Below are 22,096 nucleotides of genomic sequence, written 5' to 3'. Positions count from 1 at the left end.
CCTGCCACCCCATGACTGGGACAGGAAGTCGAGCAGAGCAAGATGTCATAAACATCGATTTGGAATTTTACAGAAGCCTGTCTCTTTATTTTGAGGTTTGATTTTATTTAGGTTTACTTTGTTTTGATTGAAGTTTGTCGTTTTCTTGCTTGAACTTTCTTACATACACGAACATGGGCATGCACACACACACACACACGCACACACATACACTCAAAAATGCTTCCATCTCTGAAGGACCACATTCTCCTTTTGCTTGCTCCTAATAACAGCTAGGACCACAGTAGATTTCTTGACATTTTTCCCTTTCAGAAAAAGCAGGGTCATTTAGCATGATTTTTTCCCCCATCTATTTTCTCATTGTGTAAAAGCTCAGAAAAAGAACATTCCCCTCAGCGAGAATTGCATTAGGCAGGAAACACTCGCCCGGCTTTCACACACGAGCTCTAACGTGCTGTAACAACTGATACATGTCAGACGTCGAGATGGAAGCGGTAAATTGAGTCAGAATGTTGTGAAGATATTTCCACATTTTAATACAAAACAGATTTTTGTTACAGCAAATTGCATAATATCTACATGTCATCATAGATGCTTTCAAAACTCCTATGTGGACCTAAACCTAACATCCAATTTACATCTGACTATATCATCTTATTTATTCATAATAATTTTAGTTTCTTAGTTCAGCCCACATTTCTCAAATGGGGTACAGGGAGCAAAACAGCTTCTAATGGTTACAAAAGGGGTTTTCAGACTATCTTACTCCGCATTATTTAATTATATGTACATTAAGACATCTTTCCAACATCATTATGAATGAATGACTCATTGTTCTGCAAGTGACTTTTGAACTAATAACCATACAAATGACCAATTAAGTCGTGCATACCAACTTTGGGACAGTCTGTTGATATCTGCTGTATGCACTGCTAGTGATGTTGAGAAATTTAGTTGGACTTCCCCCTTTTCCAGCGCTGGCCATCTCGCAGCCTTGTGACTATAATTTAAATACAGCTGAAAAAGTCCCAAACACGTTGGCATTAAGAACGATTCAGTGTCTACGCTGAGCTGTTCAGCGCTTCTTACAATCCAGTTTTTTTTAAACAGCAAAGTATGTCATAAAAACTAAAATTTAGCACTGTACTCATGTCTACAATAGTTTGATATGCACTTTTGCAGTCAATGATTTGGAAAGTATCATTTTTAGGCGTGATTACAATATTTAACATTAAGAGGACGTTGGCACCAAACAAGAAACGTTTCTTTCTCTTATGTTCCTCTGTGCATATCATCATAGTAGCAGCATTTATGGCACTCTTAGACCAAAAACCTTGACAGATGTTGTAGTGCATTTGCTTTTGAAAAGTTTGCACATATCTCCACATCTTACTGAAGCTTGAGAACATACATAAGCCAGCCCTTTGAGCATGTACCAAGTATGCAGATGCCTCTGAGATGAAGAGATAATTTTACTCCTGTGTTATGTGCAAGGGCAGGCGTAATTTCTATATTTCACCTACGCTGCTTGGACGACCTGGAAAAAATAGGTTGAGATGCGGGCTGCAGATAACAATGAAGTAGATGAGAAGTAAAGACAGAACAAAAGAGTATCCGAGAGAGAGAGAGAGAGAGAGAGAGACACGAAGACGAAGAAGAAGAAGAAGAAGGTATGAGTGAAATCTAGTTTGTTTCCTGGAACATGCATGACTTAGGTTGCCAGGTTAAAAGGTGGTGTGTGTTTTTTTTTTTTTTTTTGGTCTTTGCTTTAACACACTGCCACATTTGGGGCTTTTGCAGAGCATCAACAAATGTGTGACAGTTTAACCAAATTTTCTACCCTATAGAACTGGTGGCAGGAACTAAATCCCACAGCTTTGAGAATATCTGACTTAAAATAGTAGCTTGTGAAAGACTTACTATGGATTTTGGAGAGACTGACAGCATGCAGACATTATAAGGATTATTATCAATATTATGATTAACTTTACCTCCAACCATGTTTGAGCTCACTTATCTACACTGCATATAGTTAATAATAATACTATAATATCTAAATACATATATTTTAGTACATTCTGTAACTATTAAACTTGTAGGTGATGTACCAGTTTCATGGCCATAGGACTGACTAGGTTACTGGCACATCTAAATGGAACAGAGCTTTGATTTATGTTGCTGGTTGACGTGTGCTTTCCCTGCGATGACTTTTTAAAAAATGTCTCTTGTGAAAAAGACCTATAAAAAAGTGAAGCACTTTTGGAGGTAGAGCTCTCCACAAAATTGTAATGTATAAATTACGACCTCAAGGCATCTCACCTGTGTATCCTGCCAGTGCTGCTGCTGGGATGACGGGCTTATCCTTGCTAAGGTCTGAGCGCTCCCTCACATAGTCTTTGAAAGTGCCCTTGGGCTTATGGCCATGCAAGGCAGTGGGATAGTCTTCTGAGTCGAAGCTGTCGTATGAAGGTACCCGCTGCAGACTGTTGAAGGAAGACTGGCTGCTCCAAGACTGAGTCAACCGGTCACAGCTCTCAAAGCTCTCGATGCTCTCAAAGGAGTCCTGGCCACCAAGCTTACCTGTGAGGCAAGGACCAAAGAGAAATAAAGTTGCTGCACAAGGTGTAAACTGTAAATTAAAATTAAACTGTAAACACATTTCACAAACTCTTTAATAAAGACTGAATTTCTTTCTTAATCCCTTAACTTTCTTAATCTGCTTTTACTATAAAAATCATTTTGAGAATGAACGTGTAAGTATTTTCAGGTAAGATACTTGCATGCAATGCACGAGGACATTAATTGTTACTGTAAGTTTTCTGTAGCATTTCACAGAGCCATATTGATAAAAGTGACATAAACAACTCCTTAGCAGAAAATTATGTTCCTGTTCACTAGCTATATTGTTCTGTACGGTGCCACGTCTCCCTCCATTTCACACCTCATTTCCCTTTTACAACCACCATTTGGAATTGATGTTAAATGGAAGACAATCACACAAATTGCCTTGCTATTTTTGACCTTGGGAAAGATAAGAGGAGTCTTTCAATGGTGAGTCATTATCAAGCGGCAGATAATGCAGCGCCTTGACTGATGCTGAAATCTTCAACTGCTGAAATTGAAGCCACATGTGGATATCGGTTGTACTACAAAATACTTTCCCACATTGGGAAAGCGCAACGCTCACGCTTGGTATGTGACATGCATGGGAACTGGACCTCATACCTTACAGGCACATGCTTTAAGCACTGGGAGGGAGGCTTGTATAGTGTACATGGCACATGCTATTCATTTATACAGCTGGGGAATTGTGAGAAGAAAATCCTGGCTTTATGGTTATAAATGTAAACCATGCTGCTGATTCCTCTGTAAACTATCACTGGGAGAGAAAATAAGCTTGCGCATTCAGAAAAGCAAACAGTTTCATAAGAAAACCCCACGCTTACTAACTGAGGATGACACCTCTATCTCTTTACTCAGAAAGTTTAGTCAAGGGAAGGAGACAGAAAAAAAAAATCGCGAAGGTTACACCACTTGAACTGCTTTACATAAAGGACAGGCGGCAAGAGAACATGTTGTGGTTTGGTTTGTGTATCACTCTGACAAAAACAATAGAGTTTTCTTTTTTTTTCCCCGAGCCAATCATGAGCGTATGAGACGGGTTTGCTTGCCGCAAAGCAACCAGAGGGCCTGCTTTTCTTCTCTTCTAATACACGCACGCTGATGTGGCATGACAAGATTCTGGTGGCTTCAGCACAATCACACGCACTCAGACACCCACGCAAACACTGAGTGTTCACACGCACTCTCACATGTATCCACATGTGGGCACATTTATCAAACAGTCCAAACAAACAGATGATTATAACAGAAATGTGGCACATAGTTCAGTGTTCTCCAGACCATTCCTATGTGCTTAAACCTCTATTAGTCATTTCTAATGTGTGACCACTCACCCCTGCTGAGACGTCCCACACACATGTTGTCAGGGGATACCACCTCTTGCTTGACAGAGAAGTAGTCCCCCTGTAGCGGGTTGAGGGGCGTGTCCCGTAGGATGACAGCAGGGTATTCATTCTCATACTTAAGCGTCAGCAATTCCTCTGAGCTGATGGGATGAAGCGTCTGGTAAGACTCTGTGATGAAACCAGGCTCTGAGTATTCAGAAGGAGGGACACACTGAGCATGCTCAACACCGTAGCCTGGAGACACAAAAGCAAAACCAGTGTAGACAGAAAGCAGAAAAGGAAAGCGTCTTGTGCTGAACAGCTGCTTAGTGTGAGAATAGTCCTCAACAACACGTAGCCCAGAGCACATAACATAAATCTAATACCAATTAGACATGCATCTAACTTTAGCTAAACTCACTGTGATGCCACATTATTTCCTACCATAGGTGGTAATATTAGACCTGTAGAATACATTTTTTTTTGTTTTGTTGTGTATTGAAACATGTTTTTTTAATTTTGTACAATGAGAAAAGATCATAATCTTTTACTCATAACAGTAAAGTATTCCTCCTTTATCATCTCCATTCATACTTAAGGCACACCTCTCATGCTATTACACAGAGTGATTGACTACAAGAGTGATGACTACTTACTGACAAAGTAGTCTGAGGTATAACGTGATTCCTGGAAGTTGGAGGTCAGTCCATTGATGGGGTAATGCTTTGTATCCTCTTCATGAAAAATAGATAGAGAATGAGCGTCAGTGACCTCGCCATTGATTTCATGTATCATGTAACTTCATCTAGCATTATCAAAAATTAATGACTCGAGCTAAATTGCGTCTTCCTGTTTGTCTCTTGTTACTATAGCAAATGCAAACAGAGTCCTAAATCAGTGCAAGCAGTGATATTGCCATGTATGGTATGAGTTTTTCAGTTCACATATGTGAGATAAAAAGTCTTTTGACCTCTGTCAGTCAGTCTTAAAATCACCTCACAATGCACAAAAACACCATATGCAATCAGGAAGTCAGTATATAAACTTATCAGACCAATGTGACCTTACCTTTCTGAAGCATCTCTAAATGTTCCCAAAGGATGTCACCAACAAAGTCAGGTGCTAAGTCCAAAAAGCGATCCTTCCCCATCGCACACAGGGTGGCTCCGTTCATGCAGAATTTGTCAAAGTCAACATTCTTCAGACTGAACTCGTTCACTGTCCACGTTAGCCACTCAGCCACATGGCTTTCTGTCCACTGCCTGGGATCTGAAGAGAATCATCATTGTTATATTCATGATTAATATATAATGTGATATTCAGACTGAGGTGCACGTACTAAACATACACATTCACTCAAGCTGTGACTGTTGAATAAGCACTATGGACTACATGACATCCTTTTGTTATGCCAATATGATAGTTATATACTATCACACTACTGCTGTGGGAAATATATCTATCAATAGCAAGCAAATCAACAGCAAACAAGGAGAAGGAGAGGATGTAAACAGTAAAGATAAGGACAAGCTAAAAGCCATAGTTTGCAGATATGGTATGGCGGCATAGACACATAATGAAAGTCTTGCTGTTTCCAAGCAGCATGCAGAGACTCTGTGGTTGGCCTCCATTTAAAGCTAACTCATTATTGTACTCTCTGTCTCCATATCCACATTCTCTGTATGCTGCAGTCAGTCAGTCTGCCTGTAGTGAGACGCACGTAATGTAAGGCCGCTGCTGGAACAACTGGGTATCACCTGGCTATCGGTGAATGCGTCAAAGAGATGATTTCAGCAAATGATCTAAAGCCGGCTAAGATAATAAACGATCTAATGAGTGCGTGACATGTTGAGTTCTCATGCTTTACTGATAACATTTCATTTCCCCCCACTTTAAAAAGGTTAGCAAAGATCTAGTAGGAATACATGCAGCTGACAGTCATACCTTTGGGAATACCCAGCCGCTGCTGCTCCTTTGTGAAGCCACTGAAGGTAGCCTTCAGAGCCTGGGACATCATCTCTTTACTTCCTGGAGTTAGCAGGGGGACATCTCCGCACTCCGGATCTGCCAATCACAAAATACAAAGAACACTGATTATGATGCTATTTTGTGGAATAGCAGCATCTATTTAATTTGTGACTGCACTATGCTAATATTATATACTAGTTCAATTATTATTGCCAACCCAAGCGATGACAGTTCATCCTGACTTATATTTCATGGCAATAAAGCTTACTGAGAGCGGGCAGGAAAGAGACACTTGTGAATGTGGTTCAGTTTGAAATCCACACAGACAGACACACACAAACAAAATCAACACAGTCGTATCAGAGCGTGATCAACAACATGGCTCAACAATTACATCCCGTCTAGACAGACATCGTCTCTGTATCAGAGCCAATGTATTTAAACAAGATCTGTCCAGTCTGAACTGAATCTGAAAACTGAAGTAACACTGCATGTGGACTATTTTTTTGCACAGTGATTCACAAGTCTCAGTTGACTGCAGAGCAGAGAGTGGAAATTTTTGGCAGCTTAGAAACAAATTTTAGTGCATGGTGCATTCAGGAAATCATACAATCAATTTTTTATAACAATTGTCGACAGTTTCTGGGATATCAGGCAGCAAATCCCATTCATCTGGCACTCTGCACATAAATAAACACACAAGTGTATTGGAAATACTACAAACACTATCTTCTCCCCTACCCGCACATTCTGGGTGGGAAAGCAACGCATGGTGCCCATCCGTGACACCATGACCCTTGCTAGCCCCCCTACCATGCTGCCCCTACACAGTGGGCCTACTGTCACCGGACCAAGCGTGGGGTCAAACATTCTGAGGGGTCAAGGGTCGAGGGATGAGGTGATGATGTCACTGTGGCTACTGGCGGGAGGCTAGGAGAGTTAGGGGTGGGCTGTCTCGAGGGTCTCAGTCACACACTAGGTTCACTGTTCTCTGCTCACAGCCAGTGGGCACCCAGTATGTAACAGAGCTCCCTTTGATGGCTTTAAACACTGCCTGATGACTCACACTCCTCTAATTAGATTGAACAGGCTGCAGAAGTATGGGATGAGGGGGGAGAAAGCAAGGGCGATGACAAGGGAAGAAGGGGAAAGACCCCCCGAGCCACTAACACTAGAATAGGCTGCTAAAGACTAATCTGGCCAAAGACTCGACAAATGACTTGTAAATAGGCATAAAAAGGCCCTATAGAGTTCAGATTAACCGACATGACTTATCATTCAGTCTGCAAAGCGGCCACACCCATTTACACAACAAAGACTGACATATATCATAATCTGTTAGAGACAGCAGCAAAACCTGGTGGAAAAAGTGTACGGGGCAACACTTCAAAAGACAACTAAGGGGCATCTTGGGGCTTCAGCAGGTTAGGTGCACATAAAATGAAAACTTCAATCCAGCCTCATCCTTGTTGCCCCCCCCCCCCCTCTCTCTCTCTCCCTCTGTCTCTCTCTCCATTGCAGTCATTAATAACCAGATCACAAAAGGCTTGAAGGTGAACTACTTATGAGGAATAGTTGTGTCGTTCCTCTCACAGCACCGCCATTCGTCGAACCCAGATGTTCTGGCATCTCCTTTGGCTGGTGGTTTCATCTGCCAGCACTACACTGGGGCAACATACAGTTCATGCTTGTTTTCACCACTCGCTGACGTCTCGACCTCGTCTGGAATGCACAGCAGCTGTCCCTCCTTCGCCCATGTAACCAATGTCTGTCTGGCTGTTTGTAAAATTAGGTCTCCCAGTTTCTTTTTTTCTATCTTTGGCTCTTTTTTCCCCTCTATTTTCCCTCTCTAAAGAAAGAAACCCCACAACAGGCCCAAGACAGAATACAGACAAGAGCTCTTTGCTTTTCCGTGTGATTCAATTAGGCCTGTAATAATATATTGCTGTCTGTTACACTAGTGAGCAAACAGAAAGTTATTCATTCAAGTCAGACGTAAAAGCAAGGCAGAAGAGCTGAGAATAAACCCTGTTTTACAGTCCCACATAAGACTTCTGTTAAACTATTGTCAGACACAGCTCAAACATCAAAATAAACAGCGTAGTTTCACAGTGAAAATTAAATGTGAGCAAGCTGTCTTTGTCTGCAAGTTAACCCAGACAACAATGCTGTTTGGCCTCTACTGAGCTAATTTTTCTTTTAAGCAGCGTTGGTAGTGCAAAAAACGTACATGTTGCAGACGGCTGCAAACTGAGATGGGACTGGCGCTCAGACGGTCTGTGCTTTGATGTGAAGGCAAGGGGTGTAATGTGGCAGTTTATTTAAGCTGGAACGAGTGGAGTTTGTCTGCACTTTCGAACTGTTTAGGCCCCTCCTTCTCCATCACTTGTATCAACCCAGCCCTAGCCCACACAGACCTGAACCCACTTAAGCACTAAATCCTCCATCAAAGACGCTCAACACCATAAATATGTGAACCATGATCACAGAGCAAATTAAAATATGAGCTGCAATTTGTGCAATTTCTTTTGTTTTCATTTTGAATTATATGTTTCCTCTATTTAAAATGAGTATGGAGTGGGATTTTTGTTTAATGTTTTACAGCAATTCAAAGCAAGTTTGGACTACTGGGTGACAAAGAAAAATTGTACTTTCAACAGATCATTTTACTTTCCTAAGCTTACCTCATACAGTATATATGTACAATGCTTTTTTTTGTGAATTGAAAGCTGAGAAAATGGGAAACGGTGGACACAGCGAGGCTTAAACGCAAACAAAATACCTAAGAGTGGAATGATCACAGAGCAGTCTCCATGGTGAATGATCCATATGAAAGTTATCTGCGGCAGAGCTAATGTACAGTGTGCATCCATTAGCGAGAGAGGCCAGCTTGGATCAAGACAATCTCTAGCAAATGATGAAGTCCTGATAGGATTTCAATGCCTGTGAGTCCCATTAGATACAGAATGGTCAGTATGTACTGAGAGTTAGAGCATCCACAAGTCATCACTTTCCACATTAGACGGTGTGGGTCTGTCCACAAAATGAGTCCCATCCACTTAGCTCACAAAATGAGGGAGTGGGTGTAAATCACAGGCAACATTATTGCATTTGTATTTCACTAACAAGACTAATAGTAAAAAGAGTGCCTGTAGTGAAAAGTATAAAATGAAACCAATTTCTTCTAATGATGTAGGAGGAATAATAAGTCAAACTATTCTAAGAATCACTGAGACTGATGTTTAGTCTGGATGAACAGTAAAAAGGTATTGATTAGCCACTCCCCTCTTGCCATGATATGAGTAATGGACTGGCTGTTGAATGCGACAATGTTATTTTCCCCCACAGGTTCTCAGTGACTGGCTGTGTACCTTCGCTGCCTTGCCCTTGTGACGAAGCTTCAGCTCAACCTTAGACTGAGGGTCTGTGAAGCTGACACACATATTAACACACATACACACCCACAAACTAAATTAGCAGCCTTTTCGCCTGTGCGGCGGAGCATGGGCGTGAAATTGGGATTTTTGCGACTGGGGCCAAAGTCTGTGAAGCTGGAACAGGCAGAACTGGGCAGGGCAGGACAGGTCTGGAGTAGATAGGAAGGGAGCATCTCGGGTGGGTGAGGGGTGACTAAGTGTGTATGTCTGTGTGTGTGTGTGTGTGACAGTGAGAGAGAGAGAGAGAATGGGGAGAGGGGCGGAGGGAGTCACCAGCTTGTAATATGAGCCCATCACATCAAAAGAGAACCAGGGGTGGGCACAGTGGAGAGAGAGAGAGAGAGGGAAGAATGAATGAGAGGACTCATAAAGTGCTCTCTCTTCTCTCTGTCTCTGGAGTGACATCACAGTGGGATTGGTGCCATCTCCCAGCCTCTGGCGGAGACTCAGTTCATTCACAAAGCCTGGACTGCTGCCTCCACACAGAATGATGCAACGATACAAGCAGAGCAGGCAACCAGACCCAACAAATAAGGGACAATATGCTTTCTATCATGTCACTGAGATATAAATAGCCCTATGGAGTTTATCCAATGAATGGGTGTGTGTTGGTGCGAGGAAAAGACAGGTGGCTGTCAGGAAAGTGAGAATCACATCAAACAGGCTATTCAAAGCTGAACTTTCTAAAAGTGGAATACATTAGGGTCAAACAGTCATTTATTTCTATCAGTGTCAAAGAATGTCTCCCTCATTAAGCCTCTGTAGCTGAATACGTGGTGGGCTTTTTTTTTTTTTTTTTTTTTTCAGCAAAAGAGTCTGTGGCTTAGTTGTCGCTTCCTGTGGGAATTGAGGTGAGTTGTGGGTTCAGGTGAGGGTCAAACATTTCAGAATCACCACTACAGCCTCACACCTTTCCTGGATATCCCGACATACATACAGGTATGTATCAGTAGGGTCACGACATGGTGTACGTAAAAAGAGAAGAGGTCTTGACTGCTTCCCAAGGGCTTATAATGGGCTCTTTAAGGCAGAGCAGCGTGCCCACAGCAGACCAGAGGTGACAGTGACAGATCTGTATCAGGACCCCTGGTCTGAGAACACAGGGTCATAAACCCAACCAACATGAAGGGGGCCATTCAGCGCCACAGGGTGATAAAGTGGTGACTGAGGGCTGCAGTGGAGCAAAAGGAGGAGGATGGGGTGGCAGTCTGGTTTTGAGAGGGCTGCTTGTTCAGCCAACCACTATTCTGTTTAGATTTCCACCTCAATGCCAAGGACCAGGAATAGATTTGTAGGCCTGGTTCAAGTCAAAGTGAAGAAGCCAGACCAGACTTAGACCCAAGCCTTCTCCAACACAATACATTTTGAGATTCAACATACAAACCCAGGACCGTTCCACCACCATGGACAACAGTGCTGAAACACTAGTTTTATTCTTAGGTCTCCACCGCTGGCTTCTGGCTGCCCTCTAGAAGCACAAGCCTGTGGTGGTGTAAAGCAGCTGAGCGGGACAAGGCCACTACTGCTGACATCTGTCTTTGGCCATGAAACTAGAGTTGTCTAGGATCATCACCACCACAGACATACCGGCTACTGAAGCAGACTGTAAGTGAGACTAATACCCCATAGTTGCCTGGCTGTCTTTCTTCTACTCCCTCCCTCTTTGAAATCATATTAGCTTATGATGTGAAAGTGCATTAACTCTACCGTTTATGCCAAAGTCTCAGTGCTCAATATGACATTAGCTCTGAACTTGAAATGATATGCGCTATCACCAGCAGATGCATATTTTTTGCTAAAAGCTTGATGGAAATTCTTTCCTTTCCATAAGAACAAAGGAAATGAAGACAAGTCCCTTTCAGCAGGACTTGGCTCTGTGCTGTGTTATAACTGCCTACAAGATTTGTTTCTCTGTGATCTTTAACAGTGTGAAACGTCCTGGTTTTTGGGTATGCTTCAAGTATTAGAGATTGAGCAACAGTAATGTACTTCTCACAACACCCAATTGCACAACCTTCAAGTTCTCGATTACTTTGAGAAAGCAGAAAAATAATTTTGGGAAGAATAAAAAGCCCAGTATCCACTGAAGCAGAACACAAACAGTGGAGATCTGACAAATCTCACAAGAAACTTGAAGGCTTTCCATCATCTCCATTTAGGTTAAATATTTATGAAATGATGAAAACACTGCTTAGTCCAAAAGGGTTTGACTGCCTTGAATTACTGTATCTGTGCAAGTCACAGTGGCAAGAAAAGCTAAGTGACAGGCAAGCGGTAAGAGTGCAGGTGGTGCTCACTTAGCAGTATCCAGGCTAGTTGCCCTCCAAGCCTCCATCCCTGTTGTAAACAGACAGGGGATGCTCTGCGGGAACTGTTTAGGCGTTAAACCAAACACAAGACATATCTGACAAACAGTTTACTCTCTATGTTGCATTTTTTCCACAAAACATGGTGCCTGCCCCAATTTTAATCCAAACTGATACATTCCACAACCAGGTTCCTGATACAAGTGTGAATTATGTGAGACAGTCAATCACAATCTCACACGCACACACATACACCGTTCTTTTGTGTAATGCATAGTGTTGTAGTGGCTGTGTCTAATTATACAACACACATATAGAAGAGCTTGTTGATTGTTTGAAGGCAAGCTATGGGTGACAGATGGATACTTGATAAATAAATTCCCCCCAGACCGCAGTGTTTTCATGTTGCGTGCCTCACATTCCACCTCTGTTTTACAATCACTAATGTGCCTCTCACAGCTTTCTTGTTTTCCTCTAATGTGACCAAAAATGACTTGTGGTCCAAGTGGCAAAATGGTTTCAGCTCAGGATGATGAATTACCCTTCTATTTTAAGCTCTATGTAGGCTCCATAGTTAATAGGAGCATAAAACGTCAAACATCTGGCTTTAACAGATCTAACAGACATATTTCTTTATCTTATTTAAGATATGTGTGTTTTTTTTTTTTTGTGGTGATGTGAATCATCTCAGCTTTGGCTGACTTGGCTGATTAGAGGATGTAAACCACGATTTGATAACTGGAAAGTTACAAATACTAACACAACACGCACATATTGCTGATGTGTAAATTCCTGCTCACCTCTTCTTCTCTTTCTCTATCTTAGACACGCAACACACACACACACACACATACAGACAGGCTGTGACTCAGTCCATCAAAGAATGACTGGACTTCAGGGCATATCATGCTGTTTCATTTGAGAGTGTGACTGGTCATGATGAAAGCAATGACCATATCTTGTAAAATTTCTGCTCAGTGACTCAGACATTGTGGCTGTTATTTGTAACTATGCATAAAGCAAACACAGCAACCAGAGCATCTTTAATGAGTGATGATAATTTCATTCAAAAAAAAATAAAAAAAATAATAATAGTAATAGTAATCATTTTTTACCATTCCTGAAACTGATTTTTATCAAAAATCAAGTTGTCATTTTGTTCTAGACGTGAGCACAGCAGTAGTGCTCACTAATGTCAACTTGTTTCAGTATGTAAAGAATAGATGATAGACAGCTACTTTTTTACTCTCAAAGCTAAACTCAAAGAGTCTAAAAACTTACACACACTTCCATTTTTCAACATCCTGCCAGAACACACATGCGCCATATTTGATTGCGTCACTGAGACCAACCTCATAAGCACCACAGTCACACCTACGCAGCAGAGCCAGCCACCCACACATACACACCCAACTTTATCATTCTTTGCTTTGGCAGGCCAATAATTCAGTACAACTCTCATGCTGTAGGTATGATACACATGAAGTGGCTGTGCCCCATTTGTTTACCTGATTACAAAAGCAGCATGCAATGCAATTTGGCTCCAAAAACAGGTGGTGTGCAGCAAATGCAGACAAAAGAGAAAACAAAATGAAGAAAATCTGGAACATACAATGAACAAAAATTAATGACATGGCGTCAGTGAGGACAGCTGAACATCCATGGTGGAATAGAACCCACTGGCTTTCAGGACAGTGGACTGATTCTCAAAGCAGGCGTGTTTCTAAACTAGCCCAGTTTCCATTCCATTACAGGAAACACAGCTCCTAAACGTGGAACCATAAAACAAAAACAGCTACAGAGCCGGAGGACAAAGAAGTTCTAAACTACACAGTACCATGTCAAGATGAGTGGGTGGCTGTGGAGCCATTTTGGGGCAGCGTCGGGCCACTTAGGGTTCACAATAAGACGGGTAATGTAGGGAGAGGAGAGGCCTGTCGTAGCAGAACCCGGTAAGAGAGCAAAGCAGACGCACAGTCGGACAGCCAGTGGCGTGTGGTGCAGCAGGCGTCTAGTGCCATGACTCAGGGATTACAAGCAAGGAATGACTGGGGATGGGACAAAGTGCACTCACCAGGAACTCACTATGCACCACATCAAGGCATCGTGAGAGAAACTCATGTGGCCAACAGAAAGATACTGGAAACAGAAGAAGAAAGGGAAAGGAGGGGGAGGAACACTAGAGGAGGAATTGTATGAGTGGGTGGGTGAATGATTGAAAAGAGTTGTCTGTTACATAAAAAGCTCTTCAATGCTTTACTTCCCCTGCCAAGGAACATATTTTCCTTAGTTTTGGTTGTTGGCTTTTTGTAGACTGTTAGTACAACAAGAAGCTGTTGAAGACTGACTGTTTTCTAATTATTTTGATATCTCATTATTTTTTAAGCACTGGGAGGACCATTCACTGCCACCATATTGACCACACCTAGGAAGGTATTTCTTTCTCCATCCTTCAAACTCCTCAGACTCCTCTCTCTCTCTGTCTGTCTGTCTCTCACCATATGCTTACTATTTAGTTGACTGCTGTATCTGGTGCTAACACGCCTTACTTTATGACTAAGCTTTAAGGAGTGGAGTCACCAGGGAAGCATTGAGATAGGACCCACGCAGTAATACTGTTTTATGTTCATATGGGCAACACATCAGATGACGGGCTGAATGAAGGACAATGAATGGAGTGCTGACTAAACGGCGGGATAACCCATTTGATGTAACACAGTGGGATCACTGAGCAGCTTGGGTAAAGAAAAAAAGACAAGGTCATTGTGGAAACTCACAGACAACTTCACTAGTATCCATCCAGTCTGTTGACAAATCTGAACAGTACAGAGATGACCATTGATTAAGCTGGTGGTCATTTGTGTGGCACACTTCTAGGCACAGGCATGGCCTGGTCAAACACTACCTAATCATATATGGGTGATGTCCTGAACATTGGTCTGACCAATCAAGTTTTGATTTGGCAAACCATGTCATCCTTGGTTTGACACAGGGCACATCATTTGAAAAAGAGATTTTCACTGTTTGGCCTGATTCATTGACAGACCACATCAAGAGATGCCTGGATCACCCAAACAGTGTTTGCACAGCTGCCAGGCAGCCACGCACACTCAAACATTGGCATATATTACAGCACGCTACTGAAGGAGTGCTGACACAAACACACCGAAGCAAAAACCTGAAGCTTATGTAACACCGTCTGTTCTAACACAAGCTACCCCTCTCCACGCTATGCCAACATGGGAGGCACCTTGAAAAAGAAAGTCAGCGAAGCCTCTCTAAGAGTCATTTGTGTGGCACGGCCTGTGTGTACTTGTGTGTGCATACTGCATGTGGCGGGTGTGGAAAGGGATACCTTATAAGGGCTCACAGTAGAGGAATCAGGCACGCCAGTTATAACAAACAGCATTTTGATCAGATAAAAGCAGGCCTCCCACTCATTCTTCTTGTATGCCTCTATGCATGCCACCCGGCAGGGCATGCTCACAAACATTCCTGTCAGTCACTGAACCCTGACCTTCAGGCCTGACGAACAGAGAAGGAAAACAGAAGAGGAACGACTCACTCAGGTCTACAACAGACAACTCCATGTGTTGTAAATGACTGACAGCTTTCTAGTGTTTTAAATATATACTCAGAAAACCACAGAGCAATGTTACTTGACTATACTTTAACACAGAGCAATTAAAAAAAGAAAAATGTGGTGCTTGTGCTTTCATGTCTGTAATTTCACCATGCAAAACCTTCCTATTTAAGATGCACTCCCACCCCATCTGTGGAGCTGACAGTTTGGTTCCAATGAAATGATGCTTTCAATAATAAGCTACTGTGATCTGTGTTACACTGAATTAACTGTGCCATGTCAGGAATTGACTACTATATCTGACCAGAGGAATAGCTTTGTGGAACGTTAGATATCTTGTTTGGGTGCACTTCTGACCCTGGCAGTGTGTGAGCACTTTAAAAGGAATTACTTCCACTGAAGAGAGAGGGAGGGAGGGAGGAAAGACCCTGAGTAAGCTGACACTAGCTCCACTTCTGTCGCAAAGGAAAACAAACAATATAGTAAGGTGGGTTGGTAAGCACTTAAGCCTGTTAGAGGGGTATGTATGAATGTACAGTATGTGGTTGCAGGTGTTTGGAGAAAGAGTGCTACAACAGCCTTGTATTACTCACAATACAATAGTTCTAGTTGTGAAAAGCCAAGCTGCCTTGTCCACTGAGACAGCTGCTGCTACTTACACAATCCAACAAATCAACAAATGCATTCTGGCTTTGCATGGAGCACTTAATCTTCATCTCTCTTTACATGCCTGCAACACAGAACATCACTGTCTTCTTGGGATCAGAAACAGCCTCGGACATTGGTAACATATTTTTCTTGTAAGCGTATGGATAGCAAGGAGAGAACAGAACAGTGTTTGTGTGAAGTTGTGAACTGCTCCTTGGCAGCCTCTGCTTGACCCAAGTGCAACCAAGTGAGCATAAGCAGGAGCGAGCATTGCGAAACGGTTTTGCAAGATAACGCTTTGGCAACTTAACTGCAGCTTTCAGCACTTTCGTGTGCGTGTGTGAGACGTGTATGTGTGAATCTATGCTCTGCAGGTATTGACAGTGAGGAGAAGGTGGTTAGCGAAGTGAGTCACAGCTTCTCAGTGGGTCAACACTAGCAATTAGTATCAAATTTCCATGATGCATCAGTACAGCTTGCTGCACTACTAACAGGCTCGAGGCCACCTGAGTTGCAAAAGCACAGGGGGATTAGTTCATGTAAAAATCTGCTAAATGCAAATTATTCAAACATGCCACCATGTGTAACAGCACACTGTGCAAAAGTGAGAAGTGAAACCACAAAAACACAGCTCACAGTTGTGGGCTTCCCTGGACTACCCCTGGAGTAAGCCAAGTCTTCCAGGCAGTGGGGTCAGAGAGACAAGCCTCAGCACTGCAGATTCATCACCTCAGCTTGCCTCTCCTTCCCTCTGTAAAGTCAGTTCTGAACCACTGCGGAGGAGGGGGGGCAGAGGAGAAGGGAGGGAGGCAAAGGGGAGGGAGGGGAGTGATTAGGCTGGGCAGAATGCCTTGCCTCTCCCAATGTGGCACTGTATATAGGGTCAGAGATGGGTGCTTAGAAGAGCGAGACATTAGATGAAGAGCATAGATCACCAGAGAGATCAAAGTAGCATGAAAGACAAGGGTGTCACTTGTACATCAGAGCTACAAAGCATGTATCAATAGTCAATTTCAGCAACACGTGTTCAGAATAAAATGTATCAAAACTTACACAGTGATACGTGTTGAGGCAAATCTGAAAAAATAGGCTAATCAGTCCATTAGACTAAGAAATCTTTAAAACATGCAATGTGACTGAAAGTCTGTCAGCAACATGAAACGGCATTAAATCACTAGAAATGTCAAAATAATGTCTGTATGAACTTAACATTTTATTTTGCTATGTAGAGTTTGAGTGTTCAGTGTCCACAAATAGAAGAACAACTCTGTCATAACGGCCCTTGTTTCACAAACAACATCATGTTGTAAATTATAAGAGGACAAGCCAGTTAGAGCCTGATTCATTCAATCAAAATAAATAACACACTGGTACATGGACTACTGCATGACTGTGCCTTGGAGCCTCTGGCGTGATTGCATCTTTCTTAAGTATTGCGTGTTGTCCAATATTGAGCAACCAGCACCGTCTTCACGTTCCGTACGTTATGTCCCTCGCAGCGCATCTGATTACCGAGTATGATCACTGTGTTCAACATCAACTCAATCTCCAAACAGCTGGTTACGTTACAAGGGAACACAGAGGAGTAATGTTAGTCTCGTGTTAGCTGTCACAGAAGAGTTGGATTACTCACCGTCCATTTTTTCAGCCTTTATGATTGTTAACGTCGGTTTCATATCGACAGCTGCCGTCATGATCATCAGATCAGTGCGACTTGACAACGCCGCGTCCCTCCTCTATTCTAACAGCTCCAAAAACACAATTTAAGGGAAAATCTTCTCTTTCTTTGGCGCCACGGTCAAAGCTACTGGCCGATTTGGTCTCAGACTCATGTAAAAAAAGAAAGAAAGGAAAAAGAAAGGAAAAAAAAGCTAACTTGATCAGTTTCTTGTACTCCTAACTTATCTTTCTCTCTCTTCTCCGGTACATGTACACACACTCCCTCTTTTCCTCGTTCTTTCTTACTCACACACTCACTCACTCCTTCCTCTCTATCTGTGGCTATGGGCGTTGCATTGCACAGAGCCGGAGTGCGACGACAGCTGAGGGGGGCGGTGTTTGGGGCTGACTTGCCAGTTGATTCACAATTCAATTACAACGCCAGGCCCCCTCCCCTCCCCGCGGGCGCGCACGCACACACACACACACACACACACACACCTCCTTCGTGCCTCTGTGAGAACCCACTTGCACCAAGACCCCTTCACGTCATCAGACACATTTAAGAGTCTGCATGTTCCCGCAAATTACACTCGCTTTACAGGGATGAGAAACACTCTGGAGATGTTAGAGCTGCTGGGTAGCCTGAGAAAGAACTTCAGTAATGCTTAACCCCTAACATGACAGCAAACAGTTCATCTTTCATGCCAAAATAAATCTCTAAATTAAAAAAAAAACAAAACATTAAAATACACATTAAACCATCCCTTAAGGACATGTGCTGGGATGTTACAGGGGACAACAACAGCATGGAGGTCAATGTACTTTGCCATATTTGACCCCTTTATGGGAACATTTGAGGAACATGATTGTGATAGTTAGGGAGAGAGCTGTCTGGTTTAGGAGATGCTGTTAGTATGTTAAAATAATTATGAGCTAGAAGCAGAGTCCTGGACTGTCTGTGTCCTGCATTCTGCAGCTCCAAGCTTCCTCATAACTTCAAACTGACTCTCATAAACACCTCAGAGTATTTCCTGTTCACCTTGTGTTGATCAGTAAAAAACATCCATGTCTTTTTTTTTTCTTTACTCAGCTACATCAGGTATTAGTAACATCTTTGCAAATCAGTTTAATATGCATAAAATATGTAGCTTGCAAATGCTGCCAAGACCATCAATTAAAAATCAATTAAAATTCAGTTTGAACAGGGCAAAATGCCCATTTTAATTTTCAGTTTTCGTTCTTTTATTTTTTTTTGTTTGTTTGGTCTTTTGTGATTTCTTATCCATAATAATCAGGAACAATGGCCATGCCTTACTGGAAATTGAATCAAGAATTTGTTCTGAACAAAGACGAGAGAAGGACTGGGCTTTCCTGCCACAGTAAGGCTCCACTCTCAACCAACTACCGCCATTCATGAGCACCTCCCATGCAAAGTGTAATAACAGATTTTAACAATAATTATTCTCACACAAGTTCCACAGGAACCTACTGCTTTTAACAAAAATGGGAAAATTGGACTCCAACAGGAATTACTGGAGGAATAGTATGGACTATTTTGTTCATTACTGAAACAATAAATGGTTTTCTCTAAGACATCAGTCCTCTTTTTCCATATAACCTCATCATAAGCAACCTTGTTAGAGAGTCAAATGGAGCAACCTACAACACACGTCAATATGATACTACTGCATGTACTGCATGCAAGTGTGTATGGAGGCTGGGGAGCCAGGGATATTGATCACACATGGATTTTCAAACCGGTGGTACTTCACCGGCTCCATTAGCAGCCTTGGATCAGGTTTCATTGGCCTGATAGGAGCCTCGTCTGGGATGAGTGCTGGTGGGTTCTGCGGTGAGCAGAGCTGCCTCACCATGGGCAAAGTGGAGGGGGTGATGGAGGAGAAGAATGGAAGGGGGAGAACAGTACCTCTCACTTCATCTCAGTCAGTCAGTCAGTCTCTCACTCTCTCTGACTGGACCTCTTTGTTTTCTGCTAATGAACTCCCTCATATCTGTTCTTAAAAGGACAGCCCGTGCCCTTTCGTGCCTGAGGCCAGCTATTAGGGGTTTAATGGTGCTGCTGACTAATATCTGGGCTGCTGTCACAGAGGTTTTTCCTCTGTCTGTCTTCACTTCTTTACATCTGATTTGTTTAATACTTAAAAAAAAAATTTATGTCTTTTTTCCCAATTAATTTTCAGAATGTATACTAAAACTGATATAGAAACAGAACTACTGAAATGAACTGTATAAAAAAAAGTGAACAAGCATTTCATTGGACAAACTGATTACAAAATAGCATTGTTGCTTTTAATTCTCGTTGCCAGGAAACATCAGAAATATATTTCTCTTCTTGTATGTCAGAACAGCGTGTTGCTGATCGGTTTCTAAGAGCAATGACCATTTCTGTTGCTTAGACAGCCTGGTGTACAATGACCCTGAAGACAAACACGTTTTTATGAACAGCACACTGACATCAGGAAAATGATTTCCATTAAAAAAAAGCAACAGTTTAATGTTAAATATTTGGGTAGTTTCCATAGAGATCTCTAGATCAACTGTTCAAACTGCTGGTGTCAAAGTTTTACACAATATGACCCCCCCCCCACAACAAAAAAAACAAAACAAAACAAAACAAAACAGCTATTGTTGAAACAAACTGTGTCATTTCCTATTTAGACGAAGGAATTGTTAATTGTCTTACAATGATGAAACAAACAGCCACACATGTGCCAGTACACTTGAGGACACCAGATCAAACAAGTTTTGGTTTCAGAGTCTCTTTTCTTCACCTGGCAAATGCTGTTGCCATGGTTTTGACAGTTAGCTGGCTTCACTCATTTGCGTTGCAGTATAGCACCCCCAGCTAAAGCAGCTTTCTCTCTGCTGCTTGCTGTCTTTCTCTCATTGGCACATCTGTGTTGTCTGCCTGTCTATGATCCTGAGATGCAACCGTTGCACCTGCTGCTTTTCACAGACTTAACTGAAAGGTTATTCGATTTGGAGCAATCCATCCAGCTGTCAAGCGATATTTGTCTTTGATGTTGGAGCCCTCGCATAAAGTCGGAAGAGTTTTGGTTGCTTTCAGAGGCTACGTTTTCTTTCACATTTCCAAATATAAAATCTGACATGATGATCCCAGACAATGTATATGTTCTAACAGGTTTGGTATGTTGTGTGAATGGATAGCAGATAGTAATCAATCAATCACTCACTCATTTACACACACACACACAAATACAAAGTGAGAGGGGGGACAGTAAAACAGTAAAACAGTGGGATCCTTGTGGCCTCTGTCAAGTAGCTCAGTCTCAGCTCTATCTGTGGTAGTTCTGTCTGAAGGTGCCACAGGCTTGATGCACCCCTGGTGAGATCATAGGGTTAGCTGGGACAGAAGCAGCATATCCCTGTGCGTGTGTGTGTGTATGTGTGTGTGTATCTTTCTCTCGTCCCTCAGATTCCAAAATCTCCTCTTAGAGTATGTGTGTGTGTCAGTGAGTGCACGCGGCTGTGTGTGTGTGCGCCCTGCTAAATCGTGTGCATGTAAGTGCACTGGGAAAGTAGCAGGGCCTCCCTGAACAAAGGCTCAGCTCTTTTCTGAACAATTAGCTTCGCTAAAAGGGACATCTCTTCCTCCATTAGCGGCACCACGTGCCCCCCATCACTCCATTGTGAAGATAATTCAATTATCCCCACCCCCCTCTGAGTCTCTTTGCCTCCCAGACCTCCCTCTTCTTGTCTTGCCCTCCCTCCTCTCTGTTACCGCCGTGCACTTGGATAAAGCTCCGCTAGTCCCTGAGGCTAATGAAAAAATACACCAGTCTGCAGGTTTAATTTATGTTTCATTAAATACATAAATGTTGTACATTATAGTAAGTGGAAACACTCAAAAGAACAACATTAGGTGTTATCTGGCTGTGACAACGCAGTTACTGTTTTCTTTGTATTTTGTTCAGGCTTGTTTAAAAGCATTTTATATTGAGTGATTAAAGGGAAGAATCAACCTTTACCTACCATACAGAACTACATTTTAGGATGGATTCAATTCAGCAGACACAGTAAGAGGTATTCATTCTTACTATTACCAGTGTACACTCATTGTAGTTAACAGTCTGTGAACATTGCTAAGCTCGTGATATGAAAATTAAAACAATGGGAGGTCTCTCTTAGGATTCATTAAAGCACCACCTTTCCTGATGAGCTGGCATCTGTTGCATCATCACTCGTCAGTGATTGCATGCATTTCAGGACTGCATGTTCTCGAAACTGAAGTGGTTTGTATTTAGTCACTGCGTTATCAAGAGGAACTTACCACACTAACACTTCCTAGAATTAAAACTTGTAGAACGCTGGGAGAGGCATCTCTTCAAAAATACAAACAGGAAAGTAAGTCTTTCTCTGAGCAGAGTACATAAGGGATGGCTTTTAGTGAGGGATAATACCAAGACATTTCTTTGAGGACAAGAGTATTTATTTAGAAAACACTCATATTAATGGTTGATCAAAGGAAAACATATATTCACCAAAAATTATTCTCTGAGATTG

General features: G+C 42.3%; 1 protein-coding gene across 4 annotated transcripts in view; it reads right to left on the bottom strand.

The window, feature by feature from the left end:
- ets1 (v-ets avian erythroblastosis virus E26 oncogene homolog 1) overlaps positions 1-22,096 on the bottom strand; it is a 37,222-nt gene that overhangs the window by 5,681 nt on the left and 9,445 nt on the right. For 2 of the 4 annotated variants that reach the window (XM_046390363.1, XM_046390365.1), the window contains exons 4-8: positions 5,892-6,011; positions 5,016-5,216; positions 4,604-4,681; positions 3,957-4,202; positions 2,320-2,580 (exon numbers count right to left, since the gene is read on the bottom strand). In XM_046390363.1, coding sequence (XP_046246319.1) covers positions 2,320-2,580; positions 3,957-4,202; positions 4,604-4,681; positions 5,016-5,216; positions 5,892-6,011 — 906 coding nt within the window. Of the gene's footprint in view, positions 1-2,319; positions 2,581-3,956; positions 4,203-4,603; positions 4,682-5,015; positions 5,217-5,891; positions 6,012-17,522; positions 17,928-22,096 lie in introns of those variants that run through there. The other 2 variants (XM_046390367.1, XM_046390366.1) reach the window with 2 other exon arrangements.

Source organism: Scatophagus argus, chromosome 5 (assembly GCF_020382885.2).
Source record: "Scatophagus argus isolate fScaArg1 chromosome 5, fScaArg1.pri, whole genome shotgun sequence".
NCBI classification, from domain to species: Eukaryota; Metazoa; Chordata; class Actinopteri; family Scatophagidae; genus Scatophagus; species Scatophagus argus.
Note: the sequence above shows the minus strand (reverse complement) of the source record. Positions and strands in the feature narration are given on the sequence as shown.